The sequence below is a fragment of the Musa acuminata genome, chromosome BXJ3-10 (genome assembly GCF_036884655.1).
Source record: "Musa acuminata AAA Group cultivar baxijiao chromosome BXJ3-10, Cavendish_Baxijiao_AAA, whole genome shotgun sequence".
In the NCBI taxonomy this organism is placed as follows: domain Eukaryota; kingdom Viridiplantae; phylum Streptophyta; class Magnoliopsida; order Zingiberales; family Musaceae; genus Musa; species Musa acuminata.
This window is the reverse complement of record NC_088358.1, coordinates 25,172,709-25,194,230: the sequence shown is the minus strand read 5'-3', so window position 1 is coordinate 25,194,230 and position 21,522 is coordinate 25,172,709. Positions and strand designations below refer to the sequence as shown.

The 21,522-nt window shown below is 40.2% G+C and overlaps 4 protein-coding genes and 2 non-coding genes across 8 annotated transcripts; all 6 read left to right on the top strand.

The window, feature by feature from the left end:
• The first annotated feature begins 2,486 nt into the window (after positions 1 to 2,486).
• Positions 2,487 to 9,610, top strand: LOC135650391 (chlorophyll synthase, chloroplastic-like). 2 transcript variants are annotated; one of them, XM_065169665.1, is made up of 15 exons: positions 2,487 to 2,754; positions 2,819 to 2,875; positions 2,972 to 3,069; positions 4,347 to 4,434; positions 5,478 to 5,563; positions 5,642 to 5,728; positions 6,813 to 6,878; positions 6,972 to 7,055; positions 7,159 to 7,220; positions 7,325 to 7,400; positions 7,479 to 7,541; positions 7,639 to 7,720; positions 8,738 to 8,814; positions 9,093 to 9,140; positions 9,242 to 9,610. In XM_065169665.1, the coding sequence occupies exons 1-15, from the start codon at positions 2,502 to 2,504 to the stop codon at positions 9,302 to 9,304; spliced, it is 1,290 nt and encodes a 429-aa protein (XP_065025737.1). In that variant the 5' UTR covers positions 2,487 to 2,501; the 3' UTR covers positions 9,305 to 9,610. The 2 variants fall into 2 exon arrangements, with proteins under 2 accessions (XP_065025737.1, XP_065025735.1); XM_065169663.1 differs by having other exon boundaries at positions 2,969 to 3,069.
• Positions 9,611 to 10,575: 965 nt separating this feature from the next.
• TRNAK-CUU (transfer RNA lysine (anticodon CUU)) lies at positions 10,576 to 10,648 on the top strand. The gene has a single exon. It is a non-coding gene; the product is annotated as a tRNA-Lys (tRNA).
• Positions 10,649 to 11,034: 386 nt separating this feature from the next.
• Positions 11,035 to 11,107, top strand: TRNAK-CUU (transfer RNA lysine (anticodon CUU)). The gene has a single exon. It is a non-coding gene; the product is annotated as a tRNA-Lys (tRNA).
• Positions 11,108 to 11,479: 372 nt separating this feature from the next.
• Positions 11,480 to 15,147, top strand: LOC135650576 (glucan endo-1,3-beta-glucosidase 9-like). Its single transcript, XM_065170053.1, has 2 exons — positions 11,480 to 11,963; positions 13,918 to 15,147. Exons 1-2 carry the CDS (start codon positions 11,563 to 11,565, stop codon positions 15,038 to 15,040), a joined length of 1,524 nt encoding a protein of 507 aa, XP_065026125.1. The 5' UTR covers positions 11,480 to 11,562; the 3' UTR covers positions 15,041 to 15,147.
• A 542-nt stretch (positions 15,148 to 15,689) lies between these two features.
• Positions 15,690 to 16,579, top strand: LOC135650855 (LOB domain-containing protein 12-like). Its single transcript, XM_065170489.1, has 2 exons — positions 15,690 to 16,038; positions 16,101 to 16,579. The coding sequence occupies exons 1-2, from the start codon at positions 15,883 to 15,885 to the stop codon at positions 16,419 to 16,421; spliced, it is 477 nt and encodes a 158-aa protein (XP_065026561.1). The 5' UTR covers positions 15,690 to 15,882; the 3' UTR covers positions 16,422 to 16,579.
• Positions 16,580 to 18,720: 2,141 nt separating this feature from the next.
• On the top strand, positions 18,721 to 21,422 carry LOC135583199 (uncharacterized). Of its 2 annotated transcripts, none has more exons than XM_065171801.1 (2): positions 18,721 to 19,832; positions 20,595 to 20,851. In XM_065171801.1, the coding sequence occupies exons 1-2, from the start codon at positions 19,077 to 19,079 to the stop codon at positions 20,706 to 20,708; spliced, it is 870 nt and encodes a 289-aa protein (XP_065027873.1). In that variant the 5' UTR covers positions 18,721 to 19,076; the 3' UTR covers positions 20,709 to 20,851. The 2 variants fall into 2 exon arrangements, with proteins under 2 accessions (XP_065027873.1, XP_065027872.1); XM_065171800.1 differs by lacking the exon at positions 20,595 to 20,851 and adding an exon at positions 21,024 to 21,422 and having other exon boundaries at positions 18,732 to 19,832.
• The last annotated feature ends 100 nt before the right edge of the window (positions 21,423 to 21,522 follow it).

Genomic DNA, 21,522 nt, shown 5'->3' with positions numbered 1-21,522 from the left:
GTGGATCGACCCACGGCTGTGGAGTCTTGTGCTTTCCTTTGCCTTTTCTTTTCCTTACTTTAATCCCTCTTCGTAGAATGGGAAGATATGAAAGGAACCTTTGAGATCATATCATTTGATTAAAATCGAATGCAGAGAAGTCATACTCGATTCCAAAATCCGATCATATCATTGTTCTTTTGGTTGAAAATTAGATGAGATCAGATCAATTTCAGCACACAATGATCAAAATCGCATACTGTCAATGGATTCAGCAATAAGTCTGCATTTGACTTCAGCTGGAACTTGCTATGAGGATAAGGCACGTCAGTGGGGGAAAGAAGACTATTACCAGTCATATTTGGCGTTCAAAAACCATCAGCAATCTTATCACAAACAAAAGTCTTGCGTGCAGTCTATTATATTTGCCATGATCTTATCTGTGGCTTTTGAGCTGTTCATCTCGTCCATCACTTGGAATCACAAAATCCCTTTTCTCTCTCATCCAGAACACAACTCTTCAGCCGTCGAAGGCTTCCTCTACTCATCATCCTCCTTGTGATGGAACTACAGCTTCCAAGTTAGCAGTGACTGACATATGAGCAGCACAATGGTGACAGGAATCCACGCACACTTATCGTCAGATTTAGGTCTTCTTTGTCAGGTGGAAAAGCCACTTTAAGGTTGTCCTCCTTTCTTTCGGCAAACTAATGTGCTGTCTTAAAGTTCGACCATCAAATCTGGCAGATGGGGTGTGAGTCATGTCATCACTATGCCTAACCTTAGCTCTTCTTGTAAGCTTTTCATTGGTATCTCTACCAACTAAGCTTCTTTTTCTTTTTTTCTAGAATTATATCGACAAACTTTAAGTGAGAAACAGTTTATCGTCAATGAGGAACAGATCGTTTGAACATAATAAATCGTGTGTGTGTGTGTGTTTTCTTAAGATAGAGATAGAGAATTTAGTACATTCTAATTATAATTTTAATCTTGAGATGAAAAAGAAAAGATAGAAGTGAAGAGAGAGAATTGTGATATCAAAGGATCCTTTATCCATAACTGATGATTCTTAAGTTAGAGAAATATTATCATAATCACTTTTTATTTTGAAAATATTTTTCATCATGAGAAATACCCAATATAATTAATTTTATTATCATTTGTTAAGTCGGTATCGATGTGTCAAGTTTGTGTTGGACAAATAATTTTATTCATATAAAATTCTTAATACATTGCGAAAGCAAAAACAACCGAGTTGATATTTCGATCGAATTATCAAAATAGGATATGTTACATAGAAATAATATTCTTACTTATTTTGATATAGCAGAAGTAATTCAAGAATTACTAAATATAGAATTTGAGTATTAAAAAAAAGAATTTGACTGAGTATCGAGGATTAAAAAAATTCTATCCGAAATATCATATAAAAATAGATATTCGATTTTTCATTCCCGAAGAAGATTATTGATAATGATTTGGGATAATAATATCATTGAAATAAATAACCAAGAAGTTGAGCATGCAGATTAGATATACAACAATAGTATCAAAATATGATATTTTACATAGAAGTAATTCAATAATTAATAAATATAGAATCGTTGAGATAATCGATAATAATTCAAAACATTAATATTATAAGAGTAGATAAAAGTCGAGTTTGCGAATTAGATACACATCAATACTATCAACAGTGTTTCGTTTCTTCGACTTAAATTTCCACTTAAAATCCATGCACATAAAGATTAAAGCAACTCAAAATGGAAGACAGTGAAAAGTAATTGTGCATTATGGAAGATCAACACTAGAAAATTACACTCGATATCTTTGATTCCTCACTTGGAACAACACACCACGTTGGTGTCTTTGTTCTCTTGTGGATCAGTCTATTATTTAATAAATATATAAATAAAATGATATTAATCAGTGCAAGTAAATTACTCCCCACTTGTTGTTCTTTATTATCTTTTTCTCATTTTCTTTTGTGTAATCATGACCTAAGCACCTGAGAGTGAAACTTTGTGTTAATTAATGTCACTAACACCAATGTCATGTCAACATAAAAGAAAGTGCATCGCACTAAATAAAGAACAAGAACTTACTTACCTTGGATAGCATGATTTATTCAAATAGTAAAGCTAATTAGCTTCAAAATCCGAATCTATGCGCGCTTGATATATCGAAATTGACACGAACCCAGTCATTTACCCGACCCACGAGTGACACGTCAATATCGGAAATTTCGGGTCCCACTGGGGCGTTGTGTTTTCTGTTGAGCGGGAAACGTGGGTGTACGCCGTTTGGTGACGAATTCCTTGGGACTCATTAAGTGTTGCGCACCAACGAAGAAAGAAAGATTACGCACGACATGGGACACGACTACCCATCCCCCGGAGTGAGAGGAGGGATCGGTTCCGGTCGTCGTCCAAGTCGAAGCGTAAGTGGTACCACAAATTCGGGACAGCCGCTCGTGAGCAGCAAATGTGGTGGAGCAGGTTAAGGAGGCTGGTAGTCCCGCGATGCGTCACAAGTTGCGGTTAAGTTATCCGCCTTCCGCTGCTCTTTCTCCCCCATTCCATCTCCTCATCTCAGCTACTCTCAGTCTTTGCTTCGCCCCCTCTTCGCTCTTCCTCTTCCGGTCTATATTGAGCATGACTTCCGTTCTAGGCGTCGGTTCCATCTCTTCCATTACACTGTCCAATCGTAGCCCACACCGTCACCTCTCGCCGGCCGTCCGCGCATCTCCATCGTTCTTCTCGCACCACGACAACAGTAAGCGCTAGTTATCCCGCTTATCTTCCTCATAAATTGGTTGATTGGTTTGAGATCTGAACAGAAATCTATGGGCGGAGGAAACTGACTGTGAAAGCGGCGGAGACGGATGCCAATGAAGGTTCGTAATGGATGGTACAACTGCTGTTGTTTCTTTTTCGCGTTCGATTTTACTATTAAGGGAAAAAAAAAGCTCTTCGTTGATTTTGTGAAGCAGTTAAAGCTGGGGCGCCCGAGAAGGCGCCAGCGAGCAGCGACGCGGGAGGTTCGAGTTTCAATCAGCTTCTCGGTATCAAGGGTGCAGCACAAGAGACGGTAAGCCTTTTTCGATTGGTCAAGATCGCTCCCTTTTGCCGATGGTTACTGGGGTTAGTGCTATAGAAATTCGCTTGATAATGTTGGATGGATTAGTTCAACAACCTGAATGTTTCGAACAGAATTTGCTGAACACAATATTCTTTTTGGTAACAGATTTAGGTACAAGTTTGTAGACTTGGTATTGTCGACCATTTTCGTCTGATGTCTAAGCTCTTTGCAGCCGTAAGCTAATGCATTTTGTTCTTATCCATTATAGCTACATGGTTTACTTAGTAATTGGTAGGCTTTTGTGGATCAAGATATGCTCCAGATTGGTAGTGTTGCTGTGAGTACCTAAGAGGTGCCTTTGGAAGAGGTTTGTAGTGTGAACATGTACATGGATGTGCTAACCTGAGAGGATTTGTTTTAGTGTGTGGTGAGAGCAAGTACATGAGATGTTACTCTTTGAGTAATGCTCATTGATTGTGAGAATTGTGTATGGAAAATGCTGTTAATGCACAGAGCATAAGTGTAATTGTATAAAGTTACAATGGAAGAAAGAAATGAAGAAAAATAAAGAGATGTTGCGAAAGAATATTTTGATAGTAACTTCTATTCTTCAATATTGGTGGGTTTTTTTAGAACAATAGCTTGTAAAAAAAAGTGTAATTAATGGGAAAAAACAAATGATATAAAAAAACAGTACAGAAAGGATTTCAGGAAAGACATAGTCTGTAAGTGCTTAATAGTTTTTTTAAAGTGATTTCCCATCATATCATGACAGAAAATTTTGGAAGAACATCTCAACGTACATCTGAGATCTCCTTCTTGCATGCATGCCCATAGAGGGATATGATGGTGCTTTCTTCAACACTGTAGCAACAACAAAGGCTAGATAACATTGTACGAAAGAAAACTGAGGGCAAGCCAATCTACAATGGTGCCTAGGAGTTCCCTTTTTTAAATCTTTTTCCAGATGATGAAGTGACCATGATGATCTTTATTTTCCAAAAAAATAATTGGAAGAAACCATCCACAATGCCTAATAAATGGCCCATTTTATCATTAAATATAATAAAAATCAGACTAAAGTATATGACTAGTTGGATTGGAATTTTTGAGTTTTTCCATTTTTTTTCCCAATAATAGTGGTCGAACCATGCTGATTCCTTTGTACAGTTAATGATCAGAAAGATGAATGACTTAATTTTATTATCTCATCTTACTTCTATATTTTACCTAGATTGCTTTTTGTGCTTTATTATCATTGTGCTGAGTACCTCAGTAAAACACAGAATAAATGGAAGATACGTCTTCAACTTACAAAACCAGTCACTTGGCCTCCGTTAGTGTGGGGAGTGGTTTGCGGAGCTGCTGCTTCTGGTAAATACACTTATTTTTGAGACATTTATGGTTGATATCTTGTATCAGTTTGTAAAATCCCTTCATTCTCTTCTTGGAACATAAGTTACCATGAACCTGTAAATTGGATATATCATGTTCATCTCCTTCTAGTAATAGCAGCATGACCCTAAAATATTTTTGATTTAATATGAGCATCTGATTGGAGTGGCACTTAAGTTATTTATATCTGTTTATCTTTAAAAATGTAGGTGCAATTGAACTTATCATATGATAAGGGTTGCTGAATTGTGCTATGTTAAAGGAAGCAAGTACAGAAGCCATCTAAAATATCAAATGCAAACCTATAAAAGATGATCCATTCATGAAGTTCTCTTCCTAGGAGGCTTTTAGCTGGTTTCCATGGTTTATGGGGTTTCCCAGTGTGTATATCAGATCATCTTCCACATAGTTATGCATGTCTTCCATCACTAGAACTCATCTTCCTTGTCCACTACACATTTGTTAAAAAGTGAGATAATTGTTTCTTATTATATTGGATATCAAAGAGGAAGACTTTAGTCATATCTTAAAATAGAAATCAGAATAACTTCTAAGGATGAGTTTGTAAAAATTGTCTCATCACCTTTTCTTAGGGTGTTGATGGGGTCTACAAAGTGCATTTTGAGTTTTTTTCCCTTTTTTTTCCTTTAAGAAGCAAACATAAATAATACATTGCAACGTTTTGCTTCTTTGAGGTTATTTTCTTCAACTTCATTTAAGGGACTTCCTCTTGTGCAAGATGCTTAACACGATAAAGGCATCACCTTTAGACAAGTTATTCAGATTCTCGGTAAATGTTGGGAAACCTGATTTTTTTTTTCCTCCATATTGCATGACATCACTGAAGTAGGTCAGATACTGTTTATGTGCTTTAGCAACATTTTTTTGCAATCAGGTTTTCAGGTATTTGCAGAATATTGGATTTTATTTTTAAGAAAGATTTCATATAAGAAATAGCATCTGTAATATGCATCTTCTAGTGGTGATTTTCCTTTACATTAACTTCAATGGTTAATTTTCAGGAAATTTTCACTGGAATATTGAAGATGTATCTAAAGCTATTGTCTGTATGATGATGTCTGGACCATGTCTAACTGGATATACACAGGTATGCTGAGGATTGAGAACTTTCTGAAACCAAAATGTTCTGATTTTTGCTTATCAGCAATGAACTTGTTGTTTGTAGACACTTAATGACTGGTATGACAGAGAAATCGATGCAATTAATGAGCCGTATCGTCCTATTCCTTCAGGAGCTATATCTGAGGGCGAGGTATATTTCTTGAAAACCAAATATCTTACTTTCATTTGCGAGACCTACTTTTTAAAGATCCTTGACCAAGGAGAAGAAGATAAACTTGTTTCCTTCTATTGTTTGTCAGGTTGTAGACAAGATGTAGTTTGTTGGATGATCATCAACTAATAAAAACATTCTACAAATGATTTTTACCTTAATTAATTTTACTAGTATATCTTCAAACGCATCAATGTTCAGCCAACTTCGTGAAAGGAAAGGGATCTTTGGCCTTGCAAATAAAGATATCCAGCACTATAATCCTGAAATAGTGAATCATTATCTGAATGGGTTGCTTTCACGAGATGTGGAGGTAGGAAACAGAAGCACTACCGATTCTTATTTTAGACAAATGAGAATGAAACCACAGAGTTAGCAATGATTTATGGCAGTGCTGTACAGCCTATAGTAGCCCCCAAAGAACTCAACATATTCTGAGGGCAGGAATCTTTCATGGATAAGAGACCCTTAACCCTAAAGAAACTTTAGAGGTTTTGTCATGTCTGGTGACATTTCTAGAGGCAACTAACAAGGAAAAGGGAGCTGCTTTCTACTGGTCTCAAGAAGATACATTCAAGATCCTACTTTCAGTAGTTATATTTGTAATTCAAGCTCCCCATTGTGGTTCATTGTCACCGAGAAACTAATCCCAGGCCAATTAGTGTATATGTCATTAAATTCTTGTACTTCACTGTCTCCTTTATTTATCCTTTCTCTATCTTTGCCAACTTATAACAACCAACAACTTATGCATCAACCGTTCTGGTGGCCTGCTGGTTTACAAAAAAAAAATCAGATTGGGATCTTAACTCCCTTTTCTTTACTTTTGCTCACTACTGGTTCAAGTTAGCTTCATCTTATTTGTTTGGCTCACCTATTTCTTCTAATCATCTAGATTGTTTACATGACTTCATTGAGAGAAGATACTATCACAATAGGCTGAACCATTGAGGATTTTAACTTTTTGCATAAGTTGTCATATCTTTTTTTAACTTCATGCACTAACTAGCAGCTGAAAGTTGAATCATAAACAGATGAGTTAATTAATGAATCTGCTTCTCAGGTTATAACCCAAATCTGGTTGCTGCTTCTAGGTGGCCTTGGATTGGCAGGCTTATTAGATGTGTGGGTAGGTATTCTTTAAATTCTTTTATATTGCGAAAATACATGGATTACATTATTATTTTTGCTATAGTTAAAACCCTTAACCACTTATTTTCAGGCAGGGCACAAGTCTCCAGTCATATTTTATCTAGCTCTGGGTGGATCCCTTCTTTCTTATATATATTCAGCTCCACCCCTTAAGGTACAGACACTGCATCTCTTTTCTACTTGTGCTGTTCATGTTTTCTATTGCCGAGAACATCCTCTGAGTTTGTTAATTCTCTTGATACATCTGGGTGTTGCAGCTCAAGCAGAATGGGTGGATCGGAAATTTTGCTTTAGGGGCAAGCTACATTAGTTTGCCATGGTAAGTGTGATCCTCTAATATTCGTCAATTACTTTAGCTTGTGCTGTAGTAGTTAGTTAAATTAGATTCTACTTTGAGCATACTCTTCAACTGTATGTTGACAGGTGGGCTGGTCAAGCTCTCTTTGGAACTCTTAATCCTGATATAATTGTTTTGACACTCCTGTACAGCATAGCTGGGGTACTATTGGTCATTCTGCAACTTGATATTTTGCACTTATAAGTAGATTAAATGTGACATTTTGTTCTCTTTGTTCAGCTAGGAATTGCAATAGTAAATGATTTTAAAAGCATTGAAGGAGACAGGGCTTTGGGACTTCAGGTTTGTACATAGATCATATTTCCAGAAAATTAGTGTTTGGCAGACTAGACATTGATGTCAATGTATTTTGTCACTGATCTCTCTGGCACTCTGACAGTCACTTCCAGTTGCTTTTGGTATTGATACTGCCAAGTGGATTTGTGTGGGTGCTATTGACATAACACAGTTATCAGTAGCAGGTATGTTTAATTGTCTTACTATTTTTGGCTTTTTGATTCTCGTGCATTTCTACAGGGGTCTTTGGATATTTCTAACAAATATAAGATTCTGGACTTGCAACTTATTGATTACTTCCAATTTACAAGAAACATCTGGAGGCTGGTAACAGGGTAATGTGCCCTCATATCTAGGTATAGAAATTTTAGCATAACTTAATAGAGTCTAACCAAGAAAAAACAAAAAAATAGGAAGCTTTTCAAGTGGATTTTTTTTCCTGCAATTCGGTTCTGTGTACACAATACTTGTATAATGTTCTGAAGGAAACTTATCTAAGCTATTAATATTCCAAGGCAAAATGGATTATTTCCAAGATAAACAGCCAAATGACAAACAACATTAGAGATTTTGGACACATGGTACTTTACGTTCTACTCTCCCGAATTTCCATAATCGACTTTGTGTTTAATACATGTCATGTTCTTATCAGTTGCCACTTTTATTGGAGGTATGGTAAGTTTTACAATTGTGTAGGCATTGACAACAACTTTCAGCTTTACTTTAATTTGTTGGTTCAAGTTACCATTACCATCCAGAATTTCTTTACTGTTCTTATGATGAACAGATCAAATCTGTCTTACATTTCTCCCTATTTTGACTTGAACTTTAAATGCCATGAATTGGATTTGTGCCTATTAACAAATAGCATGCGACTTTGTCTCGAATATGCTTTGTCAAATCCATAGGTAACAATAGTAAATCAGAGTTCAAACACCGTATGAATATATAATGATTGTTATCTTGCTTGTCTGTCCTGCTTGCATTGGCAGAGTCATCGAGTTTGTTCCTTCTTTCCCGAGAGTCCTTTTTGCATCGAAACTTCCCTAACATTTGCTTCATGTAAACATTTACAGTTCCAAATAAGATCTTGGAGGAGATGAAATCAACCTGTTTCTAGCATACTTTAAAGCAATGGTGTTAGCTATAGAATTTCAAATGCAACAGTTTCTTTCATGTTCTTGATTTGGTGGTAAGTGCAGGTTACCTGCTTGGTGCTGATAAACCATTCTATGCCTTAGCCCTGCTTGGACTGATCCTTCCCCAAGTATATTTTCAGGTAAGAATCTAGAGCACAACAATCCTTTTGTCATAAGTTCGTGAATAGAGGATTAGGGAAGATCTACTGCAATCTGAACAATCATCTACCGAAAGCATGTGAGGCTACAAGTTTCCAAGACATATTGCAATTTATTGAAAGACATAGCGATAACCTATATTGCACATTTCTCCACACACTTTCAGTTTGACTGAAAACAGTCATGGAGACATTTCTTTTGGATGTCAGGCATTGCAATGACAGTTCTTATACTGACATATACAACTTTCTCTTTGCAGTTTCAATACTTCTTGAAAGACCCTGTTAAGAATGATGTCAAATACCAGGTGATCTCTTTTTTTGCTCATGTATCATGGCTTTCCTTTGACAACTTCATTGATACATGGAGTAACAAGATATCTCCACTATGTTCATTGTTCACAAGCAGGCTAGCGCTCAGCCCTTCCTCATTCTGGGTCTGTTGGTAACAGCCTTGGCTATCAGCCACTGATCCCGGCATCCTCATACAGTAGTTTGCAATCTCAACTTAGTTTTCTTCACGAGATTCCTGCTCCATAGACTAGCACATGAACATTTCTATGCCCTTCATGAGCCAAATCGAGATCAGCTATTTGTGAAACCATGTCGAACATAGCAGGTCTTTGGTAGATTATGCATGTTGTACGAGGAGATGCTCTAAATGTCGAGATTCCCCTGATCGGTCCTTTTATTTTCCTCAAAGCTGTTAGATGATACTTGAATGGTTGTATCCCTTTTGCAGGTATTATTTACTCTTCCCATGCCAAGATCATTAACATTTCTCTCTTGCACATTATATCATGTGATGAGATAAGAAGTATTTGCTTATTATAAGACTGCATACGGTAAACCTCAAATCATACGATGCATCAAACACCCATTTGTTTGTATGTTGGCATGTTTGCAATGAATCCAAGTTCGGCATTATGAAAAATTCATGCATTGGTTTGTGATTTCTTTATGAATGCAAAATGATTCACATTAGAATGGAAGTTTCTATCTATATAGTAAATCCTCCCCATCCAATTCCCCATTTAAATGGGGTGAAAGAGGATAACTCGCTGATCCTTGTATCTTTCTAATTAATTGTATTTATTTTTAAAAAAATAAAATTATTATCAAACCTAATGAAAATATAAAAATATATATATATAATAAAAGATAAATATATTTAAATATAAATATAATCATAATTATCATAATTCATGAGAAATATAAGAGGAAAACGAAAGAGGATTGGGGAAAGGCACGAGGAATAAGGGTTATGATGGTCGATGAGGGTGCTATGATGAAAGAGGAAGTCGGGAAGAGAAAAGAAAATTGAGGAATCATTGCTATACCAACAGAACGATGAGAAAGAGCAAAGAATATGAGGAATCTTGTTCACTGTTTATAATTGGTAATTGTTAATTATTGAAAGAATCATTGTTTTAACTAATAGAGAGAGGAGGCTTGATAAAAATAGTCAAATAATCATTATGATATTATTTGTGATTAAGGATTAAGTATATATATATATATATATATATCATTTCACAAAGTTGCCAAAAAGTTGCATTATACATTGTGGCCGTAGAGACCTGCTCTCCAATCTACCATATTACTTTATAATAAGCATTCATTCAATTACCTATTTACCTGATCAAGCATATTAACATTTGTTCTATATATATATATATATATATATATATATATGTATATTATAATAAAACATATATAAATTTTGATAAATCGAAAAAACAAGCCCGTCTAGCTCAGTCGGTAGAGCGCAAGGCTCTTAACCTTGTGGTCGTGGGTTCGAGCCCCACGGTGGGCGTTTTTGCCATACGAGGAGAAAAAAAAAAAGAATATAGATTCCATTATCGTTTTTCATCATTTATCGTTTGCAATCGGAATCATCGATTATCACAGGAATTGAGTGTGCATATAGTATAAAATGCCCTTATATCACTGTAGCACTGTAACGGGTGTACCTGTATGGTAACATTCAGTACTGCATACCTTATATATATATATATATATCATTTCACAAAGTTGTATTATACATTGTGGCAGAGACCTGCTCTCCAATCTAGCTTATTGCTTTATAATAAGCATTCATTCAATTACCTATTTACCAGATCAAGCATATAACATTTATTCCATTTGTATATATTATGATTAATTGTACATATATATAATTTTGATTAATCAAAACAACAAGCCCGTCTAGCTCAGTCGGTAGAGCGCAAGGCTCTTAACCTTGTGGTCGTGGGTTCGAGCCCCACGGTGGGCGTCTTTTTATTTTTATTTCCTTATCAATTAAGGCCCATATTCGTGAACCCATATGGCACACCTTAGCCCAACCCAAAGCATTCTCTTCTCGTTATTCCTCGTCAAATCACAGTGGACGTACGATTACCATCAGTCGAACAACTACTGAAAAAAGAACCAATAACTATTTTATTTACTCGTTTTCAGCTTCCCTCCTGATACCGGTCTTTTTATTGGAGGTAAATGTTGTCAAATAAACGGCTCTATTTGTGGACCCTTGTTTTCTCCAATGAAATGGAAGGTTGACTCGCGGGTTTAAGAAGGGAGAGTGGAAAGTACGTAAAACATTCTGTGTCTCAAGTGTTTCAGGCTCCGCCGGCTCCCTCTGCTCTGCTTTAATGTGACCAACAGCGCAGCAGAGAGAGAGAGAGAGAGTGTGTGTGTGTGAGTGAGAGAGAGAGAGAGAAGAGGCACAGAATGCAGTCGAATCGCCGTTCGATTCTTTTCTTGCGTCTGCTGCTGCTGCTGCTGCTGCTGTTGGTGGCCTGGTCGCCGGCCTCATGGTGGCGGGGAAGAGGGTGGGGCGCCACTGCGGTGGGCGTTAACTGGGGGACATCCTCCTCCGCCTCCCACCCTCTCCCGCCGTCGGTGGTCGTGCCGGGGCTCCTCCAGGCCAACAGAGTCTCCCGGGTGAAGCTCCCCGACGCCGACCCTTCCGTGCTCGTCAGCCTCGCTGGCTCGGGCATCGCCGTGGCTATCGGCGTCCCCAACGAGATGCTCCGGTCCCTCAGCTCCTCCAAGTCCGCCGCCGTCAGCTGGGTCCACGACAACGTCACCCGCTACGTCTCCAGCACTGGCGGCGGCAGTGTTCGAATCGAGTAAGTCCTTTCTCTCTCTTCTTCTCCTTTTTGTTTGGGGTTTATCATTGATTTTAGGGTTAACAAAAGGAAACTTGGCGATTGTAATTGCACACTCGTTTCGAAATGAAATAATGTTTAGGTATTGTCTACTCGATCTTTTTCTTCTCAAAGTTAGCATTTTGCTTTTAGAACCCTAGCTCGGTTAATGGGTTTATGCTCAGAGTTCGTATTAAGTTGTGGTAACTCTTAATGCTTGCGCAGATCGAGTGATTCTTTGTTGTCTGTGTTGCATTATGCTCTTTAATTCTTTGTCGTGTTTGATTGTTGATTGTGATTGTCCATCCACTATGTAGCTTCGCCATTTGAACGAGACATCAGTAAGATATGGGGCCAAAGTGATCATGCCACTACAAATTTTCCTTGTCCTCTTCGTGGCTGTTTGTCGTCGTACACGATAAGTTTATGCCTTGTATGTGGTTGCAGTATATGTTTCTCTTGCACTATGATCTGCATTGGCATCTCTATAAGGCTGCGCTGAGGACGAGAGTAGCTCAACTGAACTGGCATTTACTGATACAAGACACACTACCTTCTTAACGAAAAACAACTTTGAAATGCCACTAGGAAACTGATAGGAATTCAAGCATTTTCGTGTCTTATAAACTTCAAGGTATTTAGATGCGTATCTTGTGCAACTGGGTGCCACTTGAAAGTTGAAACAGAGTCGAACTAAGATCTTCAGATTTTGAAAATCTTAGGCATTATTTGTTATGATTATTCCATGCCTCATGTTGTCCCTGTACATATGCATGTGTCATCATTTGGGACATATCTTGAGGTATTAAAGCTTGAAAGAAGATGAGGAACATGGCAAAAGGGATAGAGCTTGATTTAAGTCTGTTTGGAAGCTTTAATAGTAAGAGTACCGTTAGTCTTGGATGACCTTCTACATCAAGAACTCAAGAGTGGCCTTGGATGCCTTTATAAATTGCAATGATAGTAGTGATAAGTTGCATTCGGATTCACTTCTCCTTCAAGTATATGAGCTACCTAAGGTGCATATGAAGAATGATTAGTTTTCGTGGAAGAATGTGTCTTGGGTACTTTAGGCAAGTAATGAGAATCTTTTGCAGTTGTCTTCCATGTATAAAAAATTCTGCAGTTCGAGTAAAGCTAAATGATATCATGCGCTATTAGATGCAGCAACTCTTCAAGGTAAACCTGTTTTGGTACACTGTCACATGCTACCAAATAATTACTGGATTTCTTGGTCACAACATCTGGCAACTTCGATAATATCTTTGATGGAAAACTGTTTGTGTCCTTCCCCCTTCCTACTATGATTGGACGCTAGCAGATTTCGCTCTTGCCTTAGCTAACACTGCTGCATTTACATTTGGTTGATAGATTGTGTAAGAACATAACTGATGAGGTGAAATTGAACTCTCTGTTTATTAAATGCACTATGGTCAAAATTGACAGTGAATTATGGTGTAAGAACATAACTAATCTGCAATGCACTAAAGTTGACAGTGAATTATGGTCAAAATTAAGCAGTCAAGCAGTGAGCTGCTGAAAGTTAAGTTGTTTGTTTGGACTCTTGGAAGGGAAAAAGTTTGTCCACTTCCAGATTTATGTCGGTTGGTATATCAAGACAGCTTATGTTTTGTTGCCAAGAAAATCTGGTCCAAGCAAAATTTGGATTTAGTGATTGATTTTATGGCCCTGTGAGAGCTGATACTTTTTTGATATTGTCAGTGGTTTTAAGCTGAAATTATGGATGACAATGTTGACTTGTCATCTTATGTTTGTTTCCTCTTACCCATATCTTCTTCTGCTAAGATATACTATGTTATATTGCATGAAGATGTTAAAATTGGCATATTAGTATGTAACCACATTAACTTGGTGTAGAAAAGGACATTCACAAAGCCTACCTATGTGATATATTGACAAGACTATAAATTGACAGGTTTATTGCCGTTGGTGATGAAGCATTCCTCCTCAGTTATGGTCAAACATTCCAGCCCCATGTAGTTGGTGCAGCAATGAACATTCAGCGAGCCCTGACTGCTGCAAATTTAGCAAACACGGTAAAAGTCATTGTTCCTTGCAGTTCTGATGTATACCAATCTGAGTCTAACCTACCTTCGAAGGGTCACTTTAGGCCTGATCTCAACAAGACTATTATTGAGCTCCTCTCTTTTCTTGACAAGCATGGTTCACCCTTTGTGGTTGACATCAATCCTTTCTTGACCTTTCAACAAAAGAAGAACCTTTCCCTGGATTTTGTTCTCTTCCAGACAAATTCTCATGCATTATCTGATGGACCGAACAAGTATAGAAACCACTTTGATATGAGCATCGACACGTTGGTTTCAGCTTTGTCAAAGGTTGGGTATGCTGAAATGGATATAATTGTCGGGAAGATAGGATGGCCTACGGATGGTGCAATGAATGCCACACCTGCTGTTGCCCAGATCTTCATGCAAGGCCTCATTGACCACCTGCAGAGCAAAGCTGGTACTCCACTTAGACCAAAGAGACCACCAAGAGAGACATATATCTTCAGTCTACTAGATGAAGATCAACGGAGCATTAAGACTGGGAATTATGAAAGACACTGGGGCATTTTCACATTTGATGGCCAGGCAAAATTCAATGTGGACCTTGGCCAAGGCTCAAAAGCTCTGGCAAGTGCTCATGATGTGGACTACCTGGCGCAAAAGTGGTGTGTGGTGAATAACAACAAGGACATATCAAATGTTTCCGGCAGTGCATCAGAAGCCTGTTCCGCTGCTGATTGCTCTGCATTGTCTCCTGGTGGCTCTTGCTCTGGGATCGGCTGGCCCGGAAATGTGTCATATGCTTTCAACAACTATTTTCAGCTTCATGATCAGAGCGCGGATAGTTGTGATTTTGGCGGCCTGGGATTGATAACAACTGTGGACCCATCAGTAGGTGATTGCCGGTACACTATTGCACTCCGCACATCATTTTCTACGTCTATTCATCAAACGCTGGTTGCACGGTGGAGCATGATGATTCAAGGTGGCACCTTTTTTGCTTTCTTGCTCTTATTTGTTTGGTGTTGATCTGCTTACTTTGAGGTAGTTTTGTATAAGACAAACTAGAATTTTGCACTAAAACTTCCAGAGGATGTCTAAGCACTTCATGAGTTCAATCCTCTGAGCCTGAATCATTCTGAACTTGTTCTACGAGAAGTGAATGATGCTAAGATTTTGGTACTTACATGATTTGTGATGCCAAGAATTTAGCACTACGTGGTTTGTGGTTGGATTGGTTCTGCTTGCTTCTTCCCTTGCAATAGAAAATAATATCCTGCATATTGCTGTTACATACTTCAAACTCTTGCTTCTGCATGAAAACTACTTGCTCTTGCTGATCAACTTACCTGCTCTCGCTGCACCAATTAGGAACAGGAAATGATGAGGACCAGTTGGACAAACACTGCATTAGGTATGCACTGCAATAATAGTTTCTTGTTGACATCATATAAAACTAAGACTCAGCTCTGCACTGCTTCAAGCCTTCCATGTCAACTTAGCATCCCATCAACAATGGCCACGGACGGCAGGTAGCTTAATGTAATGTAACTGTGTATTTGACCGTATGTAGAGTATGTATTCCAGTATGTTCATCACATGATAACATGCTCGAGGACAACCGTGTACACTGTAGCCTAGTTTTATATGTTATCATTACCAATAGAAACAACCTTTCCTATCTTTTTGACTACTATAATCTATGATTGTTAAAGGTTTTAACTTAGGGTTAGATCATAAATAGGCAGTCCCATCCCCATATAGTTTCAACTCATCTGAACCTGAGAGGCAACCTTGCACTGTACCAAGTGTATTCATCTGCAACCATACACCTTCCTTCCCTCCTTCCTTCTTCTTTGGTGGCCTAAGCAATGGGTAGCCACTCGCCTTGCGCTTCCTGCAAGCTTCTGCGGAGGCGCTGCACGCCGGACTGCGTCTTCGCCCCCTTCTTCCCCTCCGATGAACCCCACAAGTTCGCAATGGTCCACAGGGTCTTTGGTGCAAGCAACGTTAGCAAAATGCTACAGGTTTCTTCTTCTTCTGTGTTCTTCTATTTTGTCTACCGATAGTTTACGTTGGTTGACTACAGGAGCTTCCTCTTCATCAAAGAGCGGATGCAGTGAGCAGCTTGGTCTACGAAGCAAACGCAAGGATGAGGGATCCAGTTTATGGTTGCGTCGGAGCCATCTCTTACCTCCAGCATCAAGTGTCTCAGCTCCAGATGCAGCTGGCCTTGGCTCAAGCTGAGATGCTTTGCATTCAGATGCAGCAGGCGCAGCTGATGGACGCTGATGGCATGCAGTATCTCATGCAGAGTGACCTCAGCGCCGTGGCCCAGTTGACGAACCACCCATCCTCCTCGAGCAATGTACCCCATGAGCCTCTCAAGAGAGAGAATCCATGGACATAGAAGCCTTGTTCCTGTTCCCAAGCGTTTGCTTGAACGGAGCTTCTTTGTGGATTCAGTGCTTCATCCATGTACATGTCCCTATCATTGTTATGTTTAGGTGAAGACACAAACTGGAAGATTCCTTTTGTTCTCGCTAAGACAATTCCTTTTGTCATCTAGCTGGCTGCTATTTATACATTGTTGTTGCTGTAAGAACATGAAGTCATCCAAAAGCTTGATTAATATACCTTTCAAACTCCTGCAGACAAAACAAAATGACACTTTGTTGGCCATTTCCAATCTACATATAAATCACAGATCAAGCTTGGACTCTTCGATCATTCTTTTCCTGTCCAACAGAAGGAAAACAACAACTTTTGTAGCTTAACTCTGCATCTCAATGATGATTCTTTTCCTGGTGTTACTAGCTGTTTGCTATGTGGGTTGGTGAAGTGTTCTTGGTGTTAGAGAACTACAGTATGTGCTCACATGCAGTGTAGTTCTTTGGGTTAAGCTAAGTTGATGGACCAGCCAACAATAAGTTTTTTGTCTCTAGCTTGGGATTTAGTAGTGGATGAGACTGCACTAAAAACAAAGACAATAATTACACGAACTGAACTAAACGACAAGACATTTCCCATTCAACAGTGTCATGAACTAGATTTTAGTATGTTGGATTAGGACATGACAAGAGAAAGAGTCTCAACCATCTACGATTACTATCCATATCAAGTTTAATATCCTGCAAGATAAGACACTCCCACGTGCTAACCTCTAAAGGATTGTTAGACTAGACTTTATAAGGATCGTAATCCTAGACTTGTTCTCTTGACATGTCCTAATCCTTGATAAGGATTACAGGAGAGAAAGTGGAAGAGTGATTACAAGCTAGAAGAATATTTTAGATTGCTTCTTGATTCTTACTTTTTGTTCTCTTTTCTCTCTAAGGAGTGATTGAAATCTTAACACGAATAAGAAAGAAGTCAGACGACTCGAATGCTCACTCGAGAGTTGACGGGACTCGGGCACTTGCTTCGAGGTCTATCTGCATGAATAATAAGATTGGATGAGCTTTTAATGCACATGATCCATTTGATATTGATAGGGATAAAATGATTTTAGTAAATAATAATTGATATTGTTGATTTATAATCGTAAAACACAATAAGTACTTCTGTTTGGATATTAATAACATTCATTAAAATACAATGGAGGTGGATATTCTCCGGATCGAATACATGGGGAAATACACACCTAAACAAGATGATTATTATCGTTTCATCGAGAAACATAAGCTCGTAAATGAAACCACTTGTTCTAAGCTTCTTGCTTGTTTCAATAATGTGCATGGCCACCGGTTTCACCACCACCAAATGCATCTCTGTCATTGATGGGTACGACTGCTAGAAGATCGCTCTTCACCTTACGGACTGCCCCTTCGCCGAAGAGCCATGAAGCATACGACGAGGAATGCTCATTCTCTTCTATCTTTCTTAGCAGTCACCTCAGTGACGACCAGCTAGCACTCACCAACAACGATGTGTCGAGACTTCCCACTTCGACGCCCGGATGTGACGCCTAGTAAATGGCTCGATTCCGAAGCCGACGTCAGTGGATGAGGAGCGGATGAGAAGAGCGCGACGCGAGGGACAACGGTTCCTCTCGCACACACCGCACAAGGTGTTTGTCGTGGTTCAGCGGCGGAGGGGAGTGTGGGAACTAGCGGACGCAAGTGTGGCGTGCACAGGCACGAAAGGGATGACCACGGCGGGGGAGGATGGCGGCCGAAGGTGTGGAGGACACGAGCCATGGCGCGCGCAACCACATGTTCTGCGCAAGATTTTTTCTGCTACTAAAGGCGTTAGCGCCCATCACGGAATGGGATGGTTGCCGTGCTGTACTATAGCTTTAAAAGCGCCAAGTGTGTCATCTAAACCGTCCATCACTAAAATCATCACATCTGAACCGTCCGTGGTGGAAGACCCGGGTTCATCCCCAATTAACCGCCACTATCGTCATTGACGGTAGAGATCTGATAAGTGAAAGAATGGACGCTGTAGATGTGAAAGCAATGGAGATTCTCGTCGTCCTCCGATTACGTTGATCTCAGGTGTGACGTACCCAACAGGCTTTAGATTGACTCACCACTAAGAGGTCGGAGCGACACGACCCCAAACCGTTCTCTGCTCTTTTTGAGGTGGGCCCGCGAAGAATGTGATTACTGATTGCTGAACCGTGGCGTGGATTGGGCAGCCATCGTTAAATTGCTTGCCCTGGGCATGACCGCCTCTTCGAGGCGGCAACCAGCGTCGCAATGTTCTCTTTGAAGAAAACGACGACGGTGAGAGCAGAAGAGGAGATGGAAGAAGGAAATCCACGCACCGAAAGGGGAGCACAACAACAAAGTAATCGAGAGAGAGTGCAGAAAGCGAAAGCAGGCGTCGACGAAACGAAACCCTATCAAGCGAACGGAAGCGCACTAGGCCCGTCCACCAACGCTTCCATCCAAAATCTTCTCCTCCTCCCCTCCCCTCCCCCCATCCTCCTTTTGATCCGATGTGACGCTTCCCCTCTCCCAATCCCCTAAATTATTGCATGGAGACAAGCTCCCGATCGATCCTTCGCCTTTTAATATCGTTCTGCTCAACCCCACCCTCCAAACATTGATCTTTCCCCATGGCCGATGCCTCCGCCGAGTTCCGCCGGCCGGAGCTCATCCCTCCGGCGGCCGACCTTGTCGTCGCGCAGCAGCACGACGGCCTCCGCTTCTGGCAGTTCATGGTGGCCGGGTCCGTCGCTGGTCTCGTCGAGCACACCGCCATGTTCCCTGTGGACACCCTTAAGACCCGGATGCAGGCCGGTTCCCCAGCATGCCACCGGCCGCTCGGCCTTCGCCAGGCCGTCCGCTCCGTCGTCCGCGCCGAGGGCGCCCTCGGCCTCTACCGCGGTCTCGGCGCCATGAGCCTCGGCGCCGGCCCCGCCCACGCCGTCTACTTCTCCGTCTACGAGATATCCAAGGAGTCGCTCTCCCGGGAGAACCCCAACAATCCGGTAGCCCACGCCGCCTCCGGGGTGCTCGCCACCGTCGCCAGCGACGCCGTCTTCACGCCCATGGACACCGTGAAGCAGCGCCTCCAGCTGAAGAGTAGCCCGTACAAGGGGGTCGCGGACTGCATCTCCAGAGTTCTGAGGGAGGAGGGCATCAGGGCGTTCTTCGCCTCGTATAGGACGACCGTGGTGATGAACGCCCCCTATACTGCCGTGCACTTCGCGACGTATGAGGCGGCGAAGAGGGGGCTGATGGAAGTCTCACCGGAGAACGCAAGCGATGAGCGGCTGGTGGTGCACGCCACCGCCGGTGCAGCTGCAGGTGCCTTGGCAGCGGCCGTCACCACACCGCTTGATGTGGTCAAGACGCAGTTGCAGTGTCAGGTAAAGCTTCTAAGCCAATCTATACGATCACATTAGAGTAAAGATTGAATCTTTGTTTTGCTTTTACTAGATGCAGTTCTCATGTTGAGTGTTCTGTTCCTTGAAGTTGTGCTTAATCTCTTAACTCCTGTGTGTCCCCCATATTGAAGAGCTTGATTCTGTAAATTAGGTAGTTGATTGACATCATGAATCCTTTGCTGATAATACTTTGCAGAATCATATAGCTCACTGAGCTCATAAAATCTCACATATTAGATAAAGGGGGTAGAAAGATTTTGTTACTAGTAATGAAAGCTACAATTCATTACAGAGGAGGCAGCTCCAATCATTCTTCATAACTTATTGGGATCTTTGCATAAGATTATGCATTTGAAACTATAATGGAAGATGCTTTTAGTTTGTGACTCTTAAAGAACAATGTAGAGGTTTCACATAATATTGTCCTCCTTCAAGGAAATAAGTTATGTAGGATCAAGTAATAACTGTTGTGAGAAAAATGCATAGTTAGAAGCTTTCTTTACTTATTATGGGGGGGTGGAAACAAACATGATAATGACAATCATATGCACAACCTGAAAGCATATATTTTATTGTCGAACAACCAACATGAAATTTTGAGAAGCAGTATGTCAGCTGATACGAAGTTATGAGATGGAACTAACATTAGTGCATTGGTAGCAGAAGACAACAGAAAATAAGGATGTCCTATAATTCCAAAGAACTCTTGACCATTGCTTTCCTAAGTTCTTTGTTCTTTTACAGGATTGTTGCATGCCATTTCAAAAAGTTGATTGGCACCCTATCTTCATGCGTAATATGAGAATCGAATCAATTGTCTTTGTGTATGATAGGACAGCACTAAGGATTGTATTCTGATTTGCTTGTCAAAGAGATGCCAATGCCTTATCTTAAAGGGATGCAAAGCTTCATCTTGGGGCTTCAGTTAATGATATTTGACGTGCTATTTGTTTTCCTACAGAAAATTCAAGTTTGTGATGATGCTAGCAGTTTCTGTTTTATGCCTTTTAACTTGCTATTTAGTCATGTCCATGTATTTTCGTTCCATCTGTAATCTATCGATGGTTTCTATGTACTTAATTCCCATGGAGGGAGTCGATCATCTGCATGATCTGCTTCCTTTTGGTAAGCTAAAATTGAAGTGGGTTTTTTTCTTCGTTGTCTTTTGAGCAGGGTGTTTGTGGCTGCGATAGATTCTCCAGCAGCTCGACAGGTGAGGTGATACGGGCCATATTAAGGCGCGACGGCTATGCCGGGCTGATGAGAGGATGGAAACCTAGAATGCTGTTTCATGCACCAGCAGCGGCCATTTGCTGGTCGACATACGAAGCAATGAAGTCCTTCTTTGAACAGATGAATGATCAGAAGTGATTCCATGTTCTAAATCTTATATAGAAACATGTTGTATCGCCCGATAAAAGCCAGCCGCTGTCATGCATGCTGCTGTGACTGTTGCTGTGAATGTGTATTTATTCCCACATCCACTTGAAAATTGTGTCTGTACAAATTTTCTTCTTGGTAATATAAATAATAATCATGCTCGGAATCGGAAATTGATTTCGATTATCACTATATTATTGGCACCATTATCATCATGCAGTTTATTGGACTTTGCCAAGTTGGGTGGTCTTGAACATTATTTTCTTTCTTCCTTTTACATAAATCACCTCAT